The sequence below is a fragment of the Phoenix dactylifera genome, unplaced genomic scaffold, assembly GCF_009389715.1.
Source record: "Phoenix dactylifera cultivar Barhee BC4 unplaced genomic scaffold, palm_55x_up_171113_PBpolish2nd_filt_p 000708F, whole genome shotgun sequence".
Classification (NCBI taxonomy): domain Eukaryota; kingdom Viridiplantae; phylum Streptophyta; class Magnoliopsida; order Arecales; family Arecaceae; genus Phoenix; species Phoenix dactylifera.
The window spans coordinates 68,644-92,140 of NW_024068088.1; the positions used below are offsets into that span (position 1 = coordinate 68,644).

At 39.8% G+C, this 23,497-nt stretch overlaps 1 protein-coding gene across 4 annotated transcripts in view; it reads right to left on the minus strand.

Annotated features, from left to right (window-relative positions):
• Nucleotides 1–23,497, minus strand: part of LOC103698482 (ALBINO3-like protein 2, chloroplastic) — an 80,221-nt gene that overhangs the window by 6,294 nt on the left and 50,430 nt on the right. For 3 of the 4 annotated variants that reach the window (XR_005508941.1, XM_039120091.1, XM_039120089.1), the window contains one exon: nt 19,474–19,521. The exons of the other annotated variant lie outside the window; for it this stretch is intronic. Coding sequence is in view for 2 of the 3 variants with exons in the window: in XM_039120091.1 (XP_038976019.1) it covers nt 19,474–19,521 (48 nt within the window). In the remaining variant the exon portion in view is untranslated. The remainder of the gene's footprint in view (nt 1–19,473; nt 19,522–23,497) is intronic. 4 annotated transcript variants of the gene reach the window in all.

The window sequence follows — 23,497 nt, forward strand, 5'->3', positions numbered from 1 at the left end:
AGTGCTGAACTGGATTCTTGGTAAGGTTAATGGCACTAGTGTTATCACACTTTATAGGAATGTTATCTAGTTTAATTCCATAGTCCTCTAGTTGTTGCTTGAGCCAAAGTACTTGAGCACAGCAACTGCCGGCAGCTATATATTCGGCTTCAGCTGTTGACAATGCTACTGAATTCTGTTTTTTGCTAAACCAAGATACTAAGTTATTTCCTAAAAAATGACATGTTCCACTAGTGCTCTTCCTATCTAATTTGCAACCAGCAAAATCTGCATCAGAGTATGCAAGCAAATCTAGACAGGAGTCTCTTGAGTACCATAATCCTATGTTTGTAGTTCCTCTCAAATATCTAAGGAATCTTTTAACAGCACTTAGATGTGACTCCTTAGGATCTGATTGGTATCTGGCACAAATTCCCACACTAAACACTATGTCTGGCCTACTAGCAGTAAGGTAAAGCAAGGATCCAATTAAGCCTCTATAAAGCTTCATATCTATACTTTTCCCTTTTTCATCTTTGTCTAGTTTATCAGTGGGATTCATTGGGGTGCCTATTCCCTTGTGATTTTCATTCCCAAACTTCTTTAATATATCCTTTGTGTATTTAGTTTGATGAATGAAGATACCTTCCTTAGTTTGCTTGATTTGTAATCCGAGAAAGAAGTTTAGTTCTCCCATCATACTCATCTCGAATTCTCCTTGCATTAGATTAGCAAACTCTTTGCAAAGATTATCATTTGTGGCACCAAAGAATATGTCATCAACATATATTTGTACCACTAGCAGATTTTTATCTTTCATTTTGAGAAAAAGTATTTTATCTACATTTCTCTACTGAAATCATTATTCAGTAGAAATTTGCTTAGTCGATCATACCAAGCCCTAGGTGCTTGTTTTAATCCATATAATGCCTTATGTAATCTAAACACATGATTTGCAATTCATGATTCTCAAAACCAGGAGGTTGCTCTACATATACTTCTTCCTCTATAAAACCATTTAAGAAGGCACTTTTTACATCCATTTGATACAATTTGAAATCCATGAAACATGCAAAAGCTAGAAGTAATCTAATTGCTTCTAATCTAGCCACGGGAGCAAATGTTTCCTCAAAATCTATCCCTTCTTCTTGATTGTATCCCTTAGCTACAAGTCTAGCTTTATTTCTTATGACTACCCCATTTTCATCTAATTTATTTCTGAAGATCCATTTTGTTCCAATTACAGAGTTATGCTTTGGTCTTTCAGTTAATGTCCATACATTACTTCTTTTGAATTTATTTAATTCTTCTTGCATAGCATTTATCCAATTGGTATCTTTTTCTGCTTCTTCATAAGTCTTAGGTTCCAATTGTGAAACAAAAGCAAGATAATCATTTAAATTTCTAAGAGAGGATCGAGTTCTTACCCCTTGAGATGGATCACCAATGATTGTCTTTAGGGTGTCCATAAGCATACCTCCATTCCTTTGGCAAGTCTTGAGATTGTGGTGGCACGCAATCATTTTCCATCTCTTGATTTGGCACGTCATCAAGATTCAATTTTTCAAAGTCAATAATTCCTGCATCATCATCAAGAATATTTTCTCTCCTAGGAGACTCACTATCAGACTCATCAAAAATGATATTGACTCTTCAACTACAAGAGTTCTTTTGTTGAATACTCTGTATGCCCTGCTAGATGTAGAGTATCCTAAGATACTTTCATCTGACTTGGCATCAAATTTACTTAGATCCTCCTTGCCATTATTTAAAATGAAACAACTACATCCAAATACTTTAAGATATTTAGCAGTTGGCTTCTTATTCTTCCAAAGTTCATAAGGAGTTTTCTTGGTTATAGGTCGTATTAAAATCCGATTTAGAATATGGCAAGCAATACTTATAGCTTCAGCCCAAAAGTACTTTGGAAGACTTGACTCGCACAACATTGTGCGTGCCATTTCTGCCAAGGTCCTATTTTTCTTTTCAACAACCCCATTTTGTTGAGGCGTTCTAGGTGCTGAAAATTGATGTGAGATACCATTTTCATTACAAAATTCTTCAAAGTGTTGATTTTCAAATTTAGTTCCATGATCACTTCGAATTGCTATTAAGGTGAGCCTCTTTTCAGTTATGATATTCTTATAGTATTTCAAGAATGCTGAAAATACTTCATTCTTATGTGCAAGAAATGAAACCCATGTATATCTTGAAAAATCATCTACTATAACTAGTCCATACTTCTTCCCTTCTAGACTTACGGTTCTAGTGGGTCCAAATAGATCCATGTGTATGAGTTCAAAAGGCCTAATAGTTGATACCACATTCTTTGATTTGAAGGATGATTTTGTTTGCTTACCTAATGAGCATGGTCCACAGATTTTGTCCTTTTCAAAGATCAATTTTGGCACATCTTTTATTAATTCCTTCTTGACTAGTTTTGATATTAAGTCCATACTAGCATGTCCTAGTCTACGATGCCAAAGCCAACTTGTTTCATTTTTCTTTTCTTCATTAGTAATTAAACATAATCCATTTTTCTTGCCTAATTCATGAAGATCTACCATGTAAATATTTCTTTGCTTTTGCCCTACAAGTACGATGCTGTTATCTTTAGGATTTGTGATTATGCATACTGAGGCTTCAAATGTGACTTTAAAACCTTTATCACAAAATTGACTTATGCTAAGTAGGTTATGTTTCAAACCATTAACTAATAAGACATTTTCTATAAAGGTAGATGGAGTAATAAAAATTTTACCCTTTCCAATGATAAATCCTTTTCCATTGTCTCCATAGGTTATTACTCCACCCTTCTTAGATTCCAAGGTGACAAATTGTTCTACGTCACCTATCATGTGTCTTGAACAGCCGCTATCTAGATACCATCGTTTATCCACCTTGTTAGCTGCAAGACACCCCTACAATCAAGATCAAGAATAAGCTTTAGATACCCAAACTATGTTGGGTCCTTTAGGATTAGTACTTAATGTTCCTTTTGGAACCCAAACTTTCTTGGATTTAAGCTTATGGTTATTACTCAATTTGTTGTTGCTAGACTTTCTATAGTTACATTCATATGCTTTATGTCCTAATTTATTGCAGCAATGACAAGTTATATTTTCATTTTTGGCTTTCACAAATATGATCTTTAAGTATTTTTGTTTCCTATTTGTTTTATATCCTAATCCAGCTTTATCATATACGGCTTTTTGACTATCAAGAATCATATTTAATTTGGTTGAGCTAAGTGTAAACTTTGTTGGGGTATGTGGAGACCTTTGGTGATGAAGAGAATTGAAGGAAAATCAATTCTGCATAGTTTTCTGTCTGGCGAACTGTCGGAGTCGACTCGAGCTTCAGTCGAGTCGACTCGGGAACAGTCGAGTCGACTCGAGGTCTGTCGAGTCGACCCGAGAGGAGAAAGCCGCAAAAATCATGTTTCTGTCTGGACTGTCAGAGTCGACTCGAACTACAGTCGAGTCGACTCGGAGCATCGTCGAGTCGACTCGAGATACAGTGGAGTCGACTCGAGATCGTGCCAGTTAAACTGAAAGTTGTTCAGACGTGCCAGAGTCGACTCGGACTTCAGCCGAGTCGACTCGGGCTGGCGAAAAATCGTACGGACGATTTTCTTTTGGTGTTTTTGGTGGCGTTTCGACGGCTATGATCATCTGAAGGTCTTGAGACTATATATAGGACTTATGAGAGCCCTAGGGTAAGGTGATTGGCCGTATATTTGAGAGAGACTCTTGTTTGTGAGGCTAGGGTTCTAGAGAAGAAGAGGATTGGGATCCTACTTCTTGTGCAAAGGGAATTCTGTGTGAATCTCTTGTAGATCGATCGCTTGTGATCGTTCGGGTGTGTGCTATCTCTGTAATCAGTTCATCCTTATTGAGATTTGGAGCGGTGGAGGACGTAGGCTATTTGTAGCCGAACCTCGTTACATTTTTGTGTTTGCTTTGCTATTTTCTTCCTTCTTCTTCCTTTGATCTTTGATAATCCGTTGCGGTGCTCAAGTGTTTTACCCTACTGATACCACGGGGTAATCTTTTGCCCTTCGTAGGCGGAGCGAAGAGGTGATCCTTGAGTCCGGAGTCGAGGGAGCGAGAGAGTGCTTATCCGTTTGTATCTCTCTTGCTTGTCCGACGTCGGTGGCGGCGCTGGTGTGAGTGGGTTCCGGTGCGGGGCGCCGACAACAATTGGTATCAGAGCTATTGGTTATTCTGCAATGGCGGATGAAGGGAAGTTGCGAATTGAGAAGTTCAATGGCACGAACTTCGGGTTTTGGAAGATGCAAATAGAAGATTACCTTTACCAGAAGGATCTCTATTTACCTCTTGGAGGTAGAGCAAAGAAACCAGAGAAGATGTCCGATGAAGACTGGGAGGTCCTCGATCGGAAGACGCTCGGCACCATCAGATTGTCACTTGCATCCCAAGTGGCATTCAATATCAAAAACGAGAAGACGACGATGGAGTTGATGGCAACATTGTCGCGGATGTACGAGAAACCCTCAGCATCAAACAAGGTATTTCTCATGAAGAGGTTGTTTAATCTTCGTATGAAAAATGGCGGCAGCGTAGCAGAATACCTCAACGAGTTCAATGGACTCACGGCCCAGTTGGAGTCAGTGGAGATTAGTTTTGACGACGAGATTCGGGCATTGCTAATCCTCTCCGGATTGCCTGATAGCTGGGAGGGCCTGGTGATGGCGGTGAGCAACTCTTCGGCAACGGGGAAGTTGATTTTTGATGACGTTGTGGGAGTGCTTCTGAGTGAAGAAGCAAGAAGGAAATCTTCTGGAGCTACGGAGTCGTCTGGAAGTGCACTAAACACCTCTGACCGGGGAAGACAAAAGAAGGACGGTCGATTTCGAAGCGACTCGAAGTCGAGATCCAGCAGGTCTCGAGCACCTCAGAACAAGAGAGCGAAGTGCTGGAACTGCGGAAAGACGGGGCACTTTAGGAGGGATTGCAAATCTCCTAAAGGGAAGCAAGGCGACCACACCGAAGGAGTCAGCAAGGATCTGGCAAATCTTGCTGAAGACGGTGATATGGATGCCCTCGTTCTATCTTTGTCTACCTGTGACGAGTCTTGGGTGATAGACTCGGGCGCGTCTTTCCATGCTACATCCCAACGGAAGCTTCTTGGAGGATATGAGAAGGGAGACTTTGGCAAAGTCTACCTAGGGGATGGAGAGCCTTGCACCATACAAGGAAGGGGAAGTGCGGAAGTGAAGTTGGTTTCTGGATCTTCACTTGAGCTTGAGGACGTACGGCACGTACCTCAACTGCAGAGGAATCTGATTTCTGTTGGACAGTTGGCGAGCCAGGGGTACAAGGCTACTTTCACAGCTGATCAGTGGAAGATATCCAGAGGTTCGTTGACGGTGGCTAGTGGCAAGAAGGTTGGGACACTTTATGTCACCAACGGCACGGAGAACTCTATTGGAGTTGTTGCAGCAGATGTGGACACCAAGTTATGGCATTGTAGACTTGGGCACATGAGTTATCAGGGACTGGAGGTGATGCACCAGCTGGGAAAGCTGCAGGGTCTCAGGAGTGTTGAGATGGACTTCTGTGAGGATTGTGTTCTCGGAAAGCAGAAGCGTGTTTCATTCAACAAAGAAGGTAAACCTCGGAAGCAAGAAAAGCTAGATCTCGTGCACATGGACGTGTGGGGGCCTGCACCAGTTTCTTCCATTGGTGGATCTCAGTACTATGTTACTTTTATTGATGATGCTACCAGGAAGCTTTGGGTGTTCTTCTTGAAGCACAAGTCAGAGGTATTTGGGGTCTTCAGGAGATGGCAGGCAATGGTAGAACTCGAGACAGGAAAGAGGTTGAAATGCCTGAGATCGGACAACGGTGGTGAGTATTGTAGCAGGGAGTTTGAGGACTACTGTGCAGATGCTGGGATCGTCAGGCAAAGGACAGTTCCAGGAACACCACAACAAAATGGAGTTGCTGAAAGGATGAACAGAACAATTAATGAGCGTGCCAGGAGTATGAGGATACATGCTGGATTGCCACAGCAGTTTTGGGCGGAAGCAGTTAACACTGCTGCCTACTTGATCAACAGAGGGCCATCAAAGAAACTTGAATTTGGGATTCCTGAGGAAGCATGGACAGCGAAGAAGATTGATTTGGCGCACTTACGAGTATTCGGTTGTACCAGTTATGTCCATGTTGATTCCAGTCAAAGAAGCAAACTAGACGCCAAATCAAAGAAGTGTATTTTCGTTGGATACGGAGGTCAACAGTTTGGGTACCGGCTTTGGGATCCCGAACACAAGAAGATCATTCGTAGTAATGATGTGGTATTCAATGAGAAAATGCAGCAGAGCACTGAATCAGAAACAAAACCTGTTGAGCCGTGTTTTGTGGATCCTGAAGAGGAGTCTACAAATTCTGGTCAGAAGACTCAGTCAGAGCAAGAACCTGAAGCATTGGCACCCCCTCCACAACTAAGAAGGTCCACTCGTAGTACTCATGGGAAGCCTCCTCAAAGGTATGATGGGACTCTTAGTTATTTGCTGCTCACAGATAATGGCGAACCTGAATGCTTCACGGAGGCATTGGAGGTTGATACCAGGAAGGAGTGGGAGTTGGCCATGGATGATGAGATGAAGTCATTGGAGCAGAATCAAACGTGGGATTTGGTGGATCTGCCCAAGGGGAAGAAAGCACTGTCAAACAAATGGGTTTACAGGCTGAAGGAAGAGTAAGGCGGGAAGAAGCGATACAAGGCCAGGCTGGTTGTAAAAGGATTTCAGCAGAGAGCAGGTATCGACTTCACAGAGATCTTTTCTCCTGTAGTTAAGATGAGTACTATTCGAGCGGTGCTGAGCATGGTGGCAGTAGAGGATCTTCACTTAGAGCAGCTTGATGTGAAGACGGCCTTTCTCCACGGAGATCTCGATGAGGAGATATATATGCAGCAGCCGGAGGGATACATTGCAGCTGGCACGGATGACTTAGTCTGCAAACTAAAGAAAAGCCTCTATGGTTTCAAACAGGCACCCAGACAATGGTATCTCAAGTTCGATAGTTACATGCTTGAGATAGGATACAGGAGATGTCAGGAGGATCACTGTTGCTACTTCCGGGACTTCGGTACATCTTACATTATCTTGCTATTGTATGTTGATGACACGTTAGTTGCAGGAGCTAGCATGCATGAGATTGCAAAATTGAAGCTGAAGCTGTCAAGAAAATTTGCAATGAAGGATCTAGGAGCAGCAAAACAGATCCTTGGGATGCGGATCAGTAGAGATAGGTCTAAACATATCCTCAGACTATCTCAGGCGGAGTACATCAGCCGAGTACTCAGGAGATTCTGCATGGAGGGTGCCAAACCTGTTGGCACACCGCTGGGTGCCCATTTTAAGCTCTCAAAAGGGCAAAGTCCGAAGACGCGGGTGGAGGAGCTCAATATGTCAAAAATCCCGTATGCATCGGCAGTGGGGAGCTTGATGTACGCTATGGTGTGTACGAGACCAGACATTGCTCAAGCAGTGGGAGTTGTGAGTCGCTTCATGAGCTGCCCAGGTTTGGAGCATTGGCGCGCAGTCAAATGGATACTGAGGTATCTGAAAGGCACTGAGCACATGTCATTGTGCTATGGAGGTTCTGAGATCCGGTTACAGGGCTATGTGGACTCAGACATGGCAGGGGACTTGGACGGCAGGAGAAGCACGACAGGGTACTTGTTCACCTTGGGCAGTGGAGCCGTCAGTTGGATTTCCAGGTTGCAACCAGTTGTTGCATTGTCGACTACGGAGGCGGAGTATGTGGCAGCCACAGAGGCGTGCAAGGAACTAATATGGCTTCAAGGCTTGATGGAGTTTGGGAAGGAACAGAAAGATTGCATGTTATATTCAGATAGTCAAAGTGCAATTCATCTGGCAAAGAATTCAGCTTTCCATTCAAGGACGAAGCATATTGACATACGGTACCACTTCGTGAGGTCATTGCTCGAGCAGGGACTCGTCAAGTTGGAGAAGATTCATACAAGTCAGAATCCTGCAGATATGTTGACGAAGGTCGTCACGGTGGAGAAGCTGAGGAGTTGTTCAGCTTCTGCTGGTCTTCATGCTTGAAGACGTTGAGGCGGCATCGTACCTATTTCACTAGGATGATTTAGTTTCAGTGGGAGCACAGAGGAGAGCCAAGTAACATGAGGATATACCCAAGGTCTCCAAGTGGGAGATTGTTGGGGTATGTGGAGACCTTTGGTGATGAAGAGAATTGAAGGAAAATCAATTCTGCATAGTTTTCTGTCTGGCGGACTGTCGGAGTCGACTCGAGCTTCAGTCGAGTCGACTCGGGAACAGTCGAGTCGACTCGGGAACAGTCGAGTCGACTCGAGGTCTGTCGAGTCGACCCGAGAGGAGAAAGCCGCAAAAACCATATTTCTGTCTGGACTGTCAGAGTCGACTCGAACTACAGTCGAGTCGACTCGGAGCATCGTCGAGTCGACTCGAGATACAGTGGAGTCGACTCGAGATCGTGCCAGTTAAACTGGAAGTTGTTCAGACGTGCCAGAGTCGACTCGGACTTCAGCCGAGTCGACTCGGTCTCGCGAAAAATCGTACGGACGATTTTCTTTTGGTGTTTTTGGTGGCGTTTCGACGGCTATGATCATCTGAAGGTCTTGAGACTATATATAGGACTCATGAGAGCCCTAGGGTAAGGTGATTGGCCGTATATTTGAGAGAGACTCTTGTTTGTGAGGCTAGGGTTCTAGAGAAGAAGAGGATTGGGATCCTACTTCTTGTGCAAAGGGAATTCTGTGTGAATCTCTTGTAGATCGATCGCTTGTGATCGTTCGGGTGTGTACTATCTCTGTAATCAGTTCATCCTTATTGAGATTTGGAGCGGTGGAGGACGTAGGCTATTTGTAGCCGAACCTCGTTACATTTTTGTGTTTGCTTTGCTATTTTCTTCCTTCTTCTTCCTTTGATCTTTGATAATCCGTTGCGGTGCTCAAGTGTTTTACCCTACTGATACCACGGGGTAATCTTTTGCCCTTCGTAGGCGGAGCGAAGAGGTGATCCTTGAGTCCAGAGTCGAGGGAGCGAGAGAGTGCTTATCCGTTTGTATCTCTCTTGCTTGTCCGACGTCGGTGGCGGCGCTGGTGTGAGTGGGTTCCGGTGCGGGGCGCCGACAACAAACTTGTCTACTAAGGATTTGTATTTTTCAGCATCTTCTTTTAACTTGACATTTTCAGCAATTAGATTCTCGATTTCATTTGTGAATCTCCTACTTAATGTTTCATAGTTATTAGATAGTTTCAGCTTATCTTTGATAAGAGACTGATTTTCATCTTTTAGAACTTTATTTTTATTGATTACTTTTTTGTGTTCCTCCATGAGTTCTAAAAATGCATCATGTAATTCTTCAACAGTAAAATCACATTCAAGTTCAGAATCTACCTCATCGTCATTAGCCATATGGCAGATTTGGGCCGTCTCTTGTTGATCTTCCTCTTTCGAACTTGACGCCTCACTTTCACTCCATTCAGCCATGAAGTTCTTCTTCTTAAGTTTTCTTGCCATCCACTTCAATTCCGGACAATCTATCTTGAAATGCCCGGGCTTGTTACACTCATAATAAATTGATGTTTCCTTTTCCTTTTCTTTGTCCTTACCCTTTTTTTTGCTTGAGCTACCTTTGAAGAAGGGCTTCTTTTTATGAAATTTCTTCTTTCCTCTCATAAATTTTCTGAATTTTCTTCCAAGCATAGCCATTCCTTCTTCATCAAATTCCTCCTCATCATCAGATTCCTCCGATTCAGTTTCGTGTTTTGGAGTGGTAGTCTTTAATGCAATGGTCTTTCTTCTCTTGACCTCATCTTCTGAATTTTGCCTCATGGTCAACTCATGGATCATGAGTGATCCTAGAAGTTCCTTTAATTACAGTGTATTGAGGTCCTTTGCTTCCTGAATTGCTGTTACCTTGGCCTTCCAAACTCTTGGTAGAGATCTGAGAATTTTTTGCACCAGTTCGGAGTTAGTATAAGACTTTCCTAAACTCTTTAGCCCATTTATGATTTCCGTGAAACGAGTAAACATTTCAGTTATGGACTCAGTGGATTCCATTTTAAACAATTCATACTTATGTACTAATATGTTTATTTTTGACTCCTTAACTTGCTTAGTTCCTTCATGTGTGACCTCCAGTTTATCCCAAATTTCTTTCGCGGAGATGCATGTAGATATTCTATTGAATTCACTTACATCTAGTGAACAGTAAAGTACATTAATTGCTTTAGTGGTTCGGTGCTCTCCTAAGCCAAGAGGGGGGGTGAATTGGTTTCTCTAAATTCTTTACACTTTTAATTTAGTTAATCGATGAATGAGTGAAATTTAGAAACAATACACAATGCAAACACACAAGAAGTATAGTGGTTCGGTGCTCTCCTAAGCACCTACGTCCACTCCCCAAGCGACCCCTTGGGAATTCACTATAATCCCGCGGATTACAGTTGGATTGTTTTCCGGGCTCACAATCCAAAAACCTTTACACTTTGATTTTTCGGGATCACCAAGAACCTATGTTGGTTTTACGGGCTCACCAACGAACCTTTACAATTGGTTTTACGGGCACACCAACAAACCTAGACCGTTGGTTTTACGGGCTCACCAACAAACCTTTACAATGTGATTAAAAGGAAAAGAAAGTTGAAACTCCTAGATGAGCAAATATAACAATTATAAGCTACAAAGAAGAGTTTAGAATATAGTTATCGCTTGATGAGATTTCTCTCTTCTTTGTCAAGAATGCTTCACTCTTCAAGGGTGGATGGAGCTCTTAATGTCTCTTGGAATCTGCTCAACCACTTCCTTTTGACTCTTTGAATGAAGCACTTGGATGAAGAAGATTAGGGCACTTGTCTCTCTAGTGTAAACTTTGATATTTTGCAAAAGGATATTTTCTCTGATGAATAGTGTCCCTTTAAATAGTTTTCCTCATCCATTGGACAACCCCCATTGGTCAGATTTCAAAAACTAGCCGTTACTTGCTGTTGGAAGGACAAAAAGTACTTCTGCAGAACTAGCCGTTATGCTTCTGCCCGTGCTTGGGTCGACCCAATCTTTTCTGGAGTCGACTCAAACCACTGTTCATCAGACTTGGGGTCGACTCAACTTTCACTTGGGTCGACTCATGCAACATTGGGGTCGACCCTCTCAGGAAACACAGAACCTTGTATTTCAGCCTTCGTTCACTTGGGTCGACTCAACTCTTTTTGGGTCGACTCAAGGTTCAGTTGGGTCGACTCAAATTCCAATTGGGTCGACCCTCTCAGGGATTCCAGAGAACCGATTTTTGAATAACATAGCCTTTGGGTCGGCTCATGTTCAGTTGGAGTCGACTCAAGTTCCATTTGGGTCGACCCTCTTAGGGATTCGAAAGAACTATTTTCTTGAGGCTTGAAGATGGGGTCGACTCAGCCTTTACTTGGGTCGACCCAAGTACTGTTCATCCGTGCCATTTTTGCAGAAGTGTGCCAGATGGTTCCTTGATGTGCCGGGGTCGACTCATTCCACACTTTGCTGCAACTTAGGGTTAGATTCATCCATATAATCAATGAAATTTTCTTCAAGCAATTTTGAATATATGTCATGGTGGTGCTACATACTCTTAACAATGAAAATTACTATTGTCCACTTAAGAGTACGTTTTACTTGAACCTTTGCCGAATTAGAATTTAGAATTCACTATCCCTTTTCTATCGCAAATTTTATCTCAATATTAATCATTGAAATACATCTTGATCTCATTCTACTAATGTACCGAGAGTGACGGACTTAGTAATGATGTATCATATTACCTTGTAATATTCAATTAGATATTCCTTCAATGGTTGTGTTAATCTTCAAAATACCACTATCATCCTCAAATGGAGATATGGAATGATTAACAGACACATATTTAATAGAATTGAGTATGTTCTATCAAGTGCAAGCTGGTGCTGTAACTACCACATGTAGATCACTTGAAAGGTATACATCTACCATGAGTTCAACAATGTTGCATGCTGTAGAATCATGAATACCAAAAACGGCTGATATAGATGGAATGTTCCATTGCATTAAAAAGATTAAATAAAATGGGTAAACCAAATAACGTTGCTACAGAGATCAAAATATTATTACAGAAAAGGCTTCAGAGTTCTTTTGGAACAAACAATAAAATGAAGAAAAAAAAGAACATATAGGTATATGCCGACATGATACTTATATAGGAGAATTTATATTTGTGTAGAACGAAGCATGTAGAGACAGAAGAATATTAACATTTTTGGTGCAAATCGTAGAAATAGATTTGAAAAAAAAAAAAGCTCTCAATCGACAGAAATTATAGTCTGTCCCCCTATAAGGAATAGTGGTTATGAAGGATCATAAATCCTGAACAATGTAGTGCCAAAATAAACAATAAGAGCCCCTTTTTAAGAATTCATTCAACTGCTAGGATAACTATTGGATTATATCAGATCATTGGATGCAATTAACAGTCAAGATTTACTCCAATGAAATACTTTACTTGCTCTCCAAGTCTTTGAAAGATCCTAGAAATTCAACTTGCACTGAGGGTTTGTAGGAGCATCAACTTGTATTTCCTTTCTTTCTTTGATCGTTATTTGAAAAGGTTTTGAGAGTAGCAATAATATGTTGACTAGGAGTCCTTTTTGGAGTCAAACTATGTTGAATGAGTGAAGGGCAATAATACGTAAACAAGAGCATTTCTTGAAGCAGGAAAGCATTTTTCCTAATTGTTGTCATTTCTATAAATGAAAGTCTATGTAAAATGATGAATTTTGAAACATTATTTAAGTTATTTAGTTTGAAAGAAAACTTTTGGTCAGGCCTGCCCCTTTCTTCCTACTATCCTATCCCTTTTTGCTCTTATTGTTAGAAGTATGCCTTATAAGCCAATGTGGCTAACACATATTTATAATCTGGGGCATAAATTTGTAATTTGACTCTTATTGATTAATAAGATTGGGCAATTTGTTATTCATTCATGTTTGTATGTATCCATGAATCGTCCAAAAAATTAATAAGATGATGACACATATTCTCAAGAAGTTGAAAATTTGAGGCATGTGTCATTAGGGATTAATTTCTAAATGCTCCTGATCGATGGATCCATCACGAGGGCGGTGATCGATCCGCTGAGATTAGTGCATAGATCACTTACTCAAATGGATGAATCTCGAGTTCACAGTGTAGAGACACTAAAGTGATTGTGCAAGTACTTGTTAGAGAACAAGGTACTGAGCATGACCAAAGAAAGTAGTCACATGGATGTCTATTCACTCTTCAGTGACTACTTATGCTGCAGTTATATGACTGTTCCTTTGACCTGCGATGCCTCAACTATTCACTGTGAGGTTGCTGTAGTTTGACGAACATGTAAACTTGGGCCCTAGCTATTTGGGTCCTTTTGGTGCAGATTAGCAGCAGTAGGTTTATTTTGGAATAGGGTTGCATCTAGATGGGATCTATCGACCTTGATAGATTAGGAGTGATCTTATGTGATTTATGAGACTGAGCTCGATAAATTTCTGGCCAGGTATTTTTTAAAAAGAGTTTTTCATATCTCGAACTGGAAGTCGAATAAATTTAACATATAACGGACGATGGGGTTTGACGAGATATCCATAACCTCCGTCACGTCGGGATCCATGATAGAGGAACTATATCATATGTTAACTGCACCGAGAGGTTCAGATATTCTATTCTACTAGGTTGCCACCACATACTGCTAGGTGTCACTAGGAGATTGTGAGATTCGAAGGCATTCACTTGATGATCAGTGAACCTTAAGAGTAGAACTGAAATTGTTTCAGTCCACTAAAAGAAGTTTCGGTGATATTGAGATGGAATATGTCTCACTACCAACAGAAAAGAACCTACGGAATCACACGCATAGAGAATTTGATTAGTCAAACTATCGTAATTGTGATTTAGAATCACAATTGATGTAAATTATCAATATGTTGGTGATTGAATTAACCCACTAAGTGTTAGTGAGTTAATGGAAGAAGAATTAAGTGGAATTGATTGCAATTGGATTGCAATTGGGCTAATTTGATGAGCCAAATCAAATTGGGTTCGATCCAAATTGAGTTGAGCTCATAATTGGCTTAACCCTGATTAGATCAGGGTATATTCTTGAAATACGCCTTAAGTCATGTTCGCACCATGCAGATTTTAAAGTCCATATGGCATCGTAGGATGAAAATGCATTAAGTCGTGTTCACACCATGCGGACTCTAAAGTCCGCATGGCGTTGTAGGATGCATGGCGCCCCATCTAATTCTCCTAATGTGATTAGGAGTTAGCCTAATTAAGGGACAACTCCTAATGTGATTAGGACCCATCCAAGGCGCCATGAAAGAGGTTCAAGCCCAATGTGATTAGGCTCTAATCTCTTGATCCAAGGACACATGTCGTGCATTGATTTGAGGCGCCACCTAAGTGGATTCTAATCTACTTGATCATGGCGCCATGGACACTTGGCATTGATCCAAGGGTGGGCGGCAAGGGAGAGTTTATCTCTTGGTTTTGATAAGCCTTGAAAAACCCTAAGCCACCTATGATAAAAGGGGATTCATTGGAGGCGTGTGAGAGCAATTGATTGGAGTTTCTTCCTCCTCCATGCCTCCTCTCTCTCCCTCTCTTCTCCCACGGCAGCAAGGTGCCCTCCTTCCTCTTCCAAAGTTGCGCTGGAAGCGTGAGAAGAGAACCTAAGGGGAGAGCCCACACGCCCAAGGAAAGAAGGGTTCTTTCCTTTCCACGCCCAAACCTACTTCCTTCTCCATGGCAGCAAGAGGCCCTCTTCATCCTCTTCCTCCACAGCGGCAAGGAAGATCCACAGTGCAAAGCTTCCTCCTTCCTCCTCCATCGCGAGCAAGGTTGAAGAAGAAAGAGTTCTTCAAGAAGGTATGTTGTTGATCTTCTTCTAATCATTATTGATAGTCATTAGAGGTCTCTGTAAGGAGCTAGCACTCCGATGAGATCTGATCTCAGGTAGTCGAGTCCTCATGTGAATACCTATAGAAGCCGGACACTTGTGCGGCTCCAACAGGAACCTCCAAAGATCATCAAGCTGCGGTTTTTTTCCACCCGCACAAAGTTTGAAGATCGGATCTTCAAATCTTTGTTTCTGATTTTTATTTCAGTTTGTGATATTTAATCAACCTCCTACAGATCCTAATCTCTCCTCCCTCATGAGTTCAAAAATTTTCTGGATTTGAATCTAGAAAAATTTTTGAACTCTACGATCCGTGGCGCGTTTATAAGATGAACGATGTCCCGTGCAAAATTCCACTGTGATCATCGCATCGCACAGGGCGTATCTCAATACTTATACCCTCTCATATTATATCCTTCTTTAAATCCTTCCCTCACTACAGTTTATGATCATATTGTTATGATATGTTACGTCGCTGCTGCTTCCTTTACTCTGATTTTATTATAGAGAACATATTTATTGATTCAATGACTAACTTCTCTTTCCCATTCTCCTACATTCTTTTCCATAAATATTTGTTCTTCCTCAATAAATAATTTCAGATTTGCAAAATCAACCCAAGACACTTGAGATTCGTACAAGTTGACCAACAACCATGGCTTATCATTCAATCAACTCCTTTTCCTTAAATTCATTAAATACCTCACATATACCTGATATGGAATTTGTTTTAACCTTAAAATACAATTCCCAAAGTCACCTCTTTATCTTGTTTTTTGTAGTAGGATAGCAAGGTGTTTTGTCGACCCAAACCCTAGTTTCCTAACCGTTTAAGCTCATTTATTGAGATGCAAGCCTTCCCCAACTGGTCCTACATTTAGTAAAGCCGTTGGCTGGAAGCTGGAAGGTGACATAACGGGCATTATAGATGTAAGAAGCAGCTCAATCAGTGGAAGAAGTGAGGTCATATGCATTTCCATGATGCAATTCCTAACATGAGTTACAATTCCATAATTGGATACTTCATAATAATAGAAAATGGTTTAAATTAACACATGACTGACTTCATAAACTATTTCAGAAATAGACATGTTTGCATCTAAGTTTCTTTTTTCAAGAATAATGTTTTAGTTGATTCTTGCAACTAAATAAAAATTTGACATTATGGAACAATCAGGTGACTTTGTTAGCTGAACATGGAACGTTTGGAAGTTAGCTAAGACAATTTTGATTTTCAATTATGATAGCAGCCTTGTGAATGACTTGGTAATTCAATCGGGAATAAGTGGAGTAAAACCTTTATGGAAGGACATTAATATGGCCACCTAACCCTATGGAGGTTCTACTTGCCTTTGGTGTTGTGAATGATGTCCAGATTAGACTTTTGATGAGTTTACTCCAAGACAAATTTGATCGCCTTGCTAGCAATCTACCAACTTTGTGATACATGCATCGTTTTCCTGTCTTTCAGTCCTTTTTCTTTCATTTGTAACAAGGACATGTGTCATGCTGCATAATAGTCCACTTGTCCCAACTTATCTCTTAACCTGTCTATCCAGATAAAAGTATGCCATACCAGCCCGAACCGGATGGTACGGGGGTACTATACCATACCGATTTGGTACCAAGATCCAATATGGATGACGTACCGACACTCGGTATGTCAAAAAAATTCTGTACCATACCATACCGATACTATGCTAGTATGGCACCGGTATTGAGTCCGGTACCGAGACAGCAAATCTTGATCCAGATATATAAATTTCCAATGGCATCCCATGCATGCCCAACTTCTCCTTAAGCAAAATACCCAGGCGTGATTTATTTTTGAAATCACAACCTATCCCAGTTCTTTCCTAAAGTACAATGCTTAGAGATATGGCATGTCGGTGAAGTTGCCATGCATCCCATTTCTTAAACAAACTTCTCCAAACTTTCTAATGCATGTCCTATTTCCTTTATAACTAAAATCGTGAGGTGACTTTGAAGCAATGTGTCACACCTTACACATAACAAAAGCTCCCATCAGTTAAAGATGGCCAAGTCACATGCATCTTTGGCCCCCACTTTGATGGAGGATCAATTAGAGATGGCCTACAATGTGTTGGTAGACCTAGGGAAGAGATTAAACTAAGGTCTGAGATAAGAAATCTCCCGGCTGTCTTGTCACAGAAAACAGGATAGAAAAGGTGCTTTGAACATTGTATAACCGAAGGCCAAAGATTTTCTATTTTAGTTTTTCAGAGGTAGAGGCCATTGTATAACCTTGAGACATGTCAATTGGTGGTGGTCCATAGTAGTCCTAAAGCAGAAGTGCAGATCCAAGATTTCATATTTAAGTAAAAACAATAGTAAAGTGAGGTTCAGAAGAGCATGAAAGAGATTGAAGATTATAAAGAGAGATTAAAAAGAAAAAGGAGAGATAGAAAGAGAGAAAAGATGAGAAAGATGGAGGCGATAAAAGGGCCCAAACCTAGCCAATCAGAAATCACTCATTTATTCAACAATTTCATGTCCATCCACTACTGGCCAACCATAAGGCCTTCTTTATAGATTTTACATGACTTTCGAGTAAATTAGAACTCTTAATAGCCAAGTAACTAATTCTTAAAATATTTCCACAAAAAGAACAATTGGCATTGCATGACACTATATACAAATATATCTAAAATATTCAAAAATCAAAATCAAAATGATTTCACGACTTGTCCAACATATATCTAAGATAGGACTTCTTTACACCACTTAAAAATAACTCCAAAAACCATTCTAAAACGTATTTAAATAAAAGCACCAAAAATTTTTTAAAAAACCTGAATCAATTTTTTTAGTCCACACCATCCACTTCCACTGCGGGGATCTCATCCCCAAGGATTTCTTCACAATTTGCATCCACAAGCTCAATTATTGGATCTTCACAATTTGATGATGGAGACCAATCTGAAACTTTTTTGTAATCACTTCATAAATCAATTCTTTTTGCAACATTTGATCAATGACCATGAATCTAATAATCATCCAATTGATAGTTACCACTAATGAATCTACACAATCAGCAAAGAATGGATCTTCAAAGTGCTCTGATAAAATTATAGTACTGATAGGCGACCCATGCTTTCATGTATCAGAAATTTTTCCAAAATTGCATCTTTAAAAGCCAACACTTTCTTAACAGGTCCTCTAGGCACGGTTCATCTTCAATTGTAGCCTCTCGATATGAAAATTATCTGCTTATAGGACTTCCTTTGCACCAATCTTTGATCACAGGATCTTTATCCTTTGCAGCACTTTGGATTTGTGGTTGTTTACATAAATGGATTTGTCGGTTGCTTTGGAAGAATTTCTTCAGAAGCTTGCTGCTGATTGAGGGTTGGAGTTGATGAAACTACATTGATGCGCTGTCCAATAACTCCAATGACTTGAGTATAGCACTTACTTGCAACAAAGCTTTAATTGATGCAAGATCACCTTTGATAGATGTCATATCATCATGCATCTTCCCAGACACCTTATATTTGATATGCTAATTGAAAGCATCAGTCTTGAGACCTAACTCCTTACTTGATAACATGGTGATGAGGGGAAAGTAATGAAGATAGGAAGAAAAACAAGGAAAAGGAAGGAAGCAAAAAGTAGATATTACATACCTTTAGCTCTGAAACCAAATTGATGCACGGTCGCTTAGAGATGGCCTACAATATGTTGGTGGACCTAAGGAAGAAATAAAACTAGGATCTAAGCCAAGAAATCTCCTAGCTGTCCAAAGGTGCTTTGAATATTGTATAATTGAAGAAGGACAAAAAATTTCTGTTTCAGTTTTTTAGATAAGGTAGAGGTCCAAACAACAAGTTTCTAAGGAAAACTTCTAAATTGGCGGTGGTCCATAGTAAAGTGAGGTTTAGAAGAACAAGAGAGAGAATGGAGATAATAAAAGAGAGATTTAGAAAAAAAAAAGAAAAAAAAAAGAAAGAGAGGACGAAGATGTAGGGGACAAAAAGCCCCAAACCTGGCCAACTAGAAATTCTCATTCATTCAATAATTTCATGTACCATCCACTAGTGACCAGCCACAAACCCTTTTGCAGATTTTACATAACTTAATCAAGTAAACTAGGACTCTTAGGACTTCTTTGGTTCGTGGGAAAAGAAGGGGGGAAAGTGTGGTCAACAGAAAAAAGAAAAAAAAGCTCATATTTGGTTGGATATTTCAAATGAGAGAGATGGAAATGTAACTGACAACTGAAACAGAAAACAAATAACTTGATCCAAGATAACCTTTGGTCAAATAAATCAGTTAATGGATATTAACTAATATAATTTAAGATGAACTCCTACAAATGGCATAGCACTTACAGGCATCAATAAATGGAATAAAATTAAAAATGCAGAAAAAGAGAATGCCCCTCTGGCAATTTTTATTCAGCGTACTGTTATTCATACAATAAATTACTTGAAGAATGTGAACACCTATACCATCGCCAGCAGCAAAATAAAAATCTGTGACAAACCTGAACTAAAGTAAATGAGCTGTTAGTTACCCAATATACCAAACTCCCCTGAAAACAAAGAAAAGCATGTAAGAAATAGTACATATGAAATATGTGTTGATATATTCACACCCATATGCAAGTATATATTTCAAAGTAATTTTTATGGCTAATTTTGAATCAAGCAATGGAGTGAAAATTGTCTATTGATAACTAAAGTTAAATTTGAAAGGCTTTTTCTATTTTACAAAGTATTTAGATGGCTTATGACGATTCAAGAGATGGTTACAATTAGTTAAGATATTTATGTAAAGGAAGAGTTCCTTCTCACGAGAATAGAGAAGTACTAAAAGAAATCTTTTACAAAAATCTTTTAACCATGAATTTGGTCATGTGTGGAGATTTTGCTCCATAGGCATAATAAAATCCAGACTTGCTTTAACTCTCAACTTCTCTTAATCAAGTCAAAATCAATTCTCAGATTTAAAAAGTCAAAGTAGATATAATCTCCATTTACTATGACATTCTTTGGTGATTTCTCATCATTCATGAAGTACATTCTATCAAGCACAGTTACACCCAGCTTGAGCACTAAAATTTGCCCTGTTTATTGGATAATGCTAAAGAATGATTTTCACTGACAACTTTCTTGTTTTCTTGAATGGTTAGTGGATCTTGATTTGCATGTGTATTGAAAATTTGGCATCATTATACAGCTAAGATCATTATCATGGTTTGGAGTTTTGTCCAGAACAACGAATCAAAAGTGACATGTTTCAATTTTGATTATAATAGACTTGAGACTAGTTTCAGTTTAGAAGTTTCAAAAGACACCAAGTTATGGAGCACTATTAACTGCATGTGTGGGTATTTGAATTTTTTCTGTTGCATATCTCTAATTCCTTAAATCTTTGGAAGCAGTTTCTCTAGATTAAACTTGGTTTTTTGAGTTTTCAACAGACTTGAAAGCACAGCCATGTTGTTTGTCAAAGACTTTTAGATGAAAGGTCTCTCTTTTTGACATAGATCTAACTATCCTAGAGCTCAAACATCATAGGCATTCAGATTGTCACATGTTAAACTGACACGTAGCAAAGAAAATCTTATCTCACACAATAAACATAATTCTTTTAAGATTTTATTTAAAAAGTAGCATTTTGATTTTTGACAGTTTTAGTGCAAATTCATCGAAGCACAAAGGGAAATAGTTCTAATTTCTAAACAATACCCTAAAATGATGTCTATTTTATTTTCTTGAATTATTTCATACTTGCATTTTTTAATTTTCCTAATCTTTTTTAACAATTTTTGAACTTTTTAAGGTTAACTCATCTAGTTTGGCCAAAATAAAAAACAAAACCAATTTTTCAAATATTAATCACATTTAAGGTTCTGTATCTTTAGATTCTTTTCTGTACTTATTTCTACATCTAGGCCCCCATACTGCAACACAAGTTTTATCAACGTTGCTAGAATACCAATGCTCGATGACTGGATCAAAATACACTTTCTCATGTTCCCCCTCTCCCCCAAACTCCATACCAGATCCAAGCCTATAACTAGTAGATATCATGTTGTCACCATTGTGTAATTGTTCAACAAGGCCAACTGATTCATTATTTAGTTTCATTAGATGTATCCATGAAAATTTAGTAAAGCCATCCACAAAAAGTGTTCAAAACCTGCTGAACTCAATCAGATTGCCAGCTAGATCACAGGAGCATGGTACAACCGTGGGTTGATCAGTGGCTAGGGATATAACAATATTGCTTCACCTGCCCAGCGTGCATCGAGCCTTGCAAATCCTCTTCTTGCAGCTACTGTCGAGCCATAGTAACGACCTCTTCTCACCCTCGTCATCGCTTTCAAGCCATGGCAATGGATATCTCATCATCGCCATCAAGACCTCACGACCATATCTCTCCTATGACATCAACTTGAAAGCCCATGACCAGTGGGGTGGCAAAAGTCTGATCCACACTCCAAACAGAGCAGAAAAGAGGAGTTTCGATGTAGCGAGTGGCGAAACACGGTGGCTGCTAAGTGCAGATTGGCAGTGCACAGTAAATATAGGGCTCGAGCAAACCGCATCCCTAATAACTTTCCCTTCTCATATTTTTTATTAGTTTTTCTTTTTGTCCATATTGATTCAGCTTAGCCAGGTGCAAGCCAACTCATTTGAGTTGAATGGTTTAACTGTTTAACCCGGCGAGTCGAATAGATTATTTAAAATCGTGGGTCTTTAGGGAACCCAACAGGGTTTGGGTAATGGGTTACGCCGGTCAACCCACTACAGTCTCTAAACATTGTCCACAATAGTTATGCAAAAGCACTAGCCAAATGATTAAATCACAAGCATTTCCCATATAAGTCAATAAAAACAAATTAAAGTGGTGCAGTAGGTATACTTTTCAAACTAAAAGAACAAGAATCATTATGATGTTTTAAAACAATATGACTCGTTATTATGACTCTGACTACTAAACAAGTAATCTAGAATTGCTGGTAACTCTTATTAGATGATCAAGAGTAGTATGCCTGCAATATGCTAAAAGGTTTGATGGCAAAATTGATTATCAGCATCCTGCAGCCAACCTTCCAAGTTACTAAGCCCTCTAAGATTAGTAAATAAATTGCCTCCCAGTTCAACTCTTTGACAATAAAATGTATAAGAAAGAAGGTTATATTGCTTATGTGTCTTGAGTCTTGACGAAAGGAGTTCAGTATTCAGACTAGGTACACGCAAAACAAAGGATAAAGACATATGGAACCACATCTAATTTACTTGCCCTTAAGATTATTACATAGAACATTCTACAAGTCTAGTCCACCTTGTCTTGTGACAATACTTATGTCTGACCTTCCAGGACATATTAGTTATATGATAGCATCAGAATGGATGAACATTGAAGGAGGTGAAGATGATCTACCAAGTAGATAGCGTGATAAGAGGGATAAAAAAACACTAGATTATTCATCATGAAATCAAAAGAAGTAACCCTTTGAATGACTTGCCCATTAGTGATGATTATCCAATTTTGGTAAGGAAATAGTTGGCACACCTTTCCATATTTAACTTGAAGAGAGGCTCCAGAACTACCATCCTATCCATGTATAAAACCAACTCATCCATGATAAGTAATAGCTAATTCTAAAGCTTGAAGCTTGTATAATCCTCACTTGGAGCTGCATGTGCCAAGATAGCCTTCTCAACAAGAGAATACAAGTGGTCGTGACCACATCTTTCTGGTAGTTAATAAAAGGAAGTCAAAATCTAGCATGTTGTAGATCCAGACATGCATATATACTCATATCATGGGGAAAAAAACTAGCTAAAGGTCATAGAAACTTATGATCTCCATGTCCTTCTGAGTATCTTTCTGATTCTTTTTGCAAATAACTTGAAATTGGTTGGAAAACTTATGCTCCTCCCACATGCCTTTAAGAATAGTGGAATCATCAAACCAAGATTTGGTGAACCATGCCGAACCAGTTGGTTGGGGGCATACCGAACCGGACTAATTAATTACCTGCAAGGTTCAAGGCTCGAATCGAGACAATAACCTCCTCCCCCTCACGACACTTCAAAGTTCAAATCCTTGCCTCCCCTCTCTTCCCCTCCTCCCTCCTCCCCTGGCCCCTCTTTCTCTCTGTCAGTGTTTGCTTGAAGCCCTCATCACCGAATTCGGCCTCTCTCTCTTCTCGCTTAGCCCTTGAAGCCCATCAAAGCCCTCCTCTAGATCTGACCTCTCTCTCTCGTGCGAAAAAGCCTGTCGAAGCCCTCAAAGCACTCCTCCGGATCCAACCTCTCTCCCACATTGCAAAGCCAAACTCGTTGAAGCCCAACCAAATGAGTCCGCCCTCTCCCTCTCTCTCTTCCTTCCTCGCCTTCTCCCTCTCCCCCTCCCTCTCTCTATTTATGTATGTTCTGATATAGTATGATACAAACCCGTACTGTATCGGGTTCTAGCATGTCTTAATGGGCAGCGGAAGCTAGGAATTTTAAAAATTTCTTAATAAAGTCCCTATGCATGAAACCCTTTTA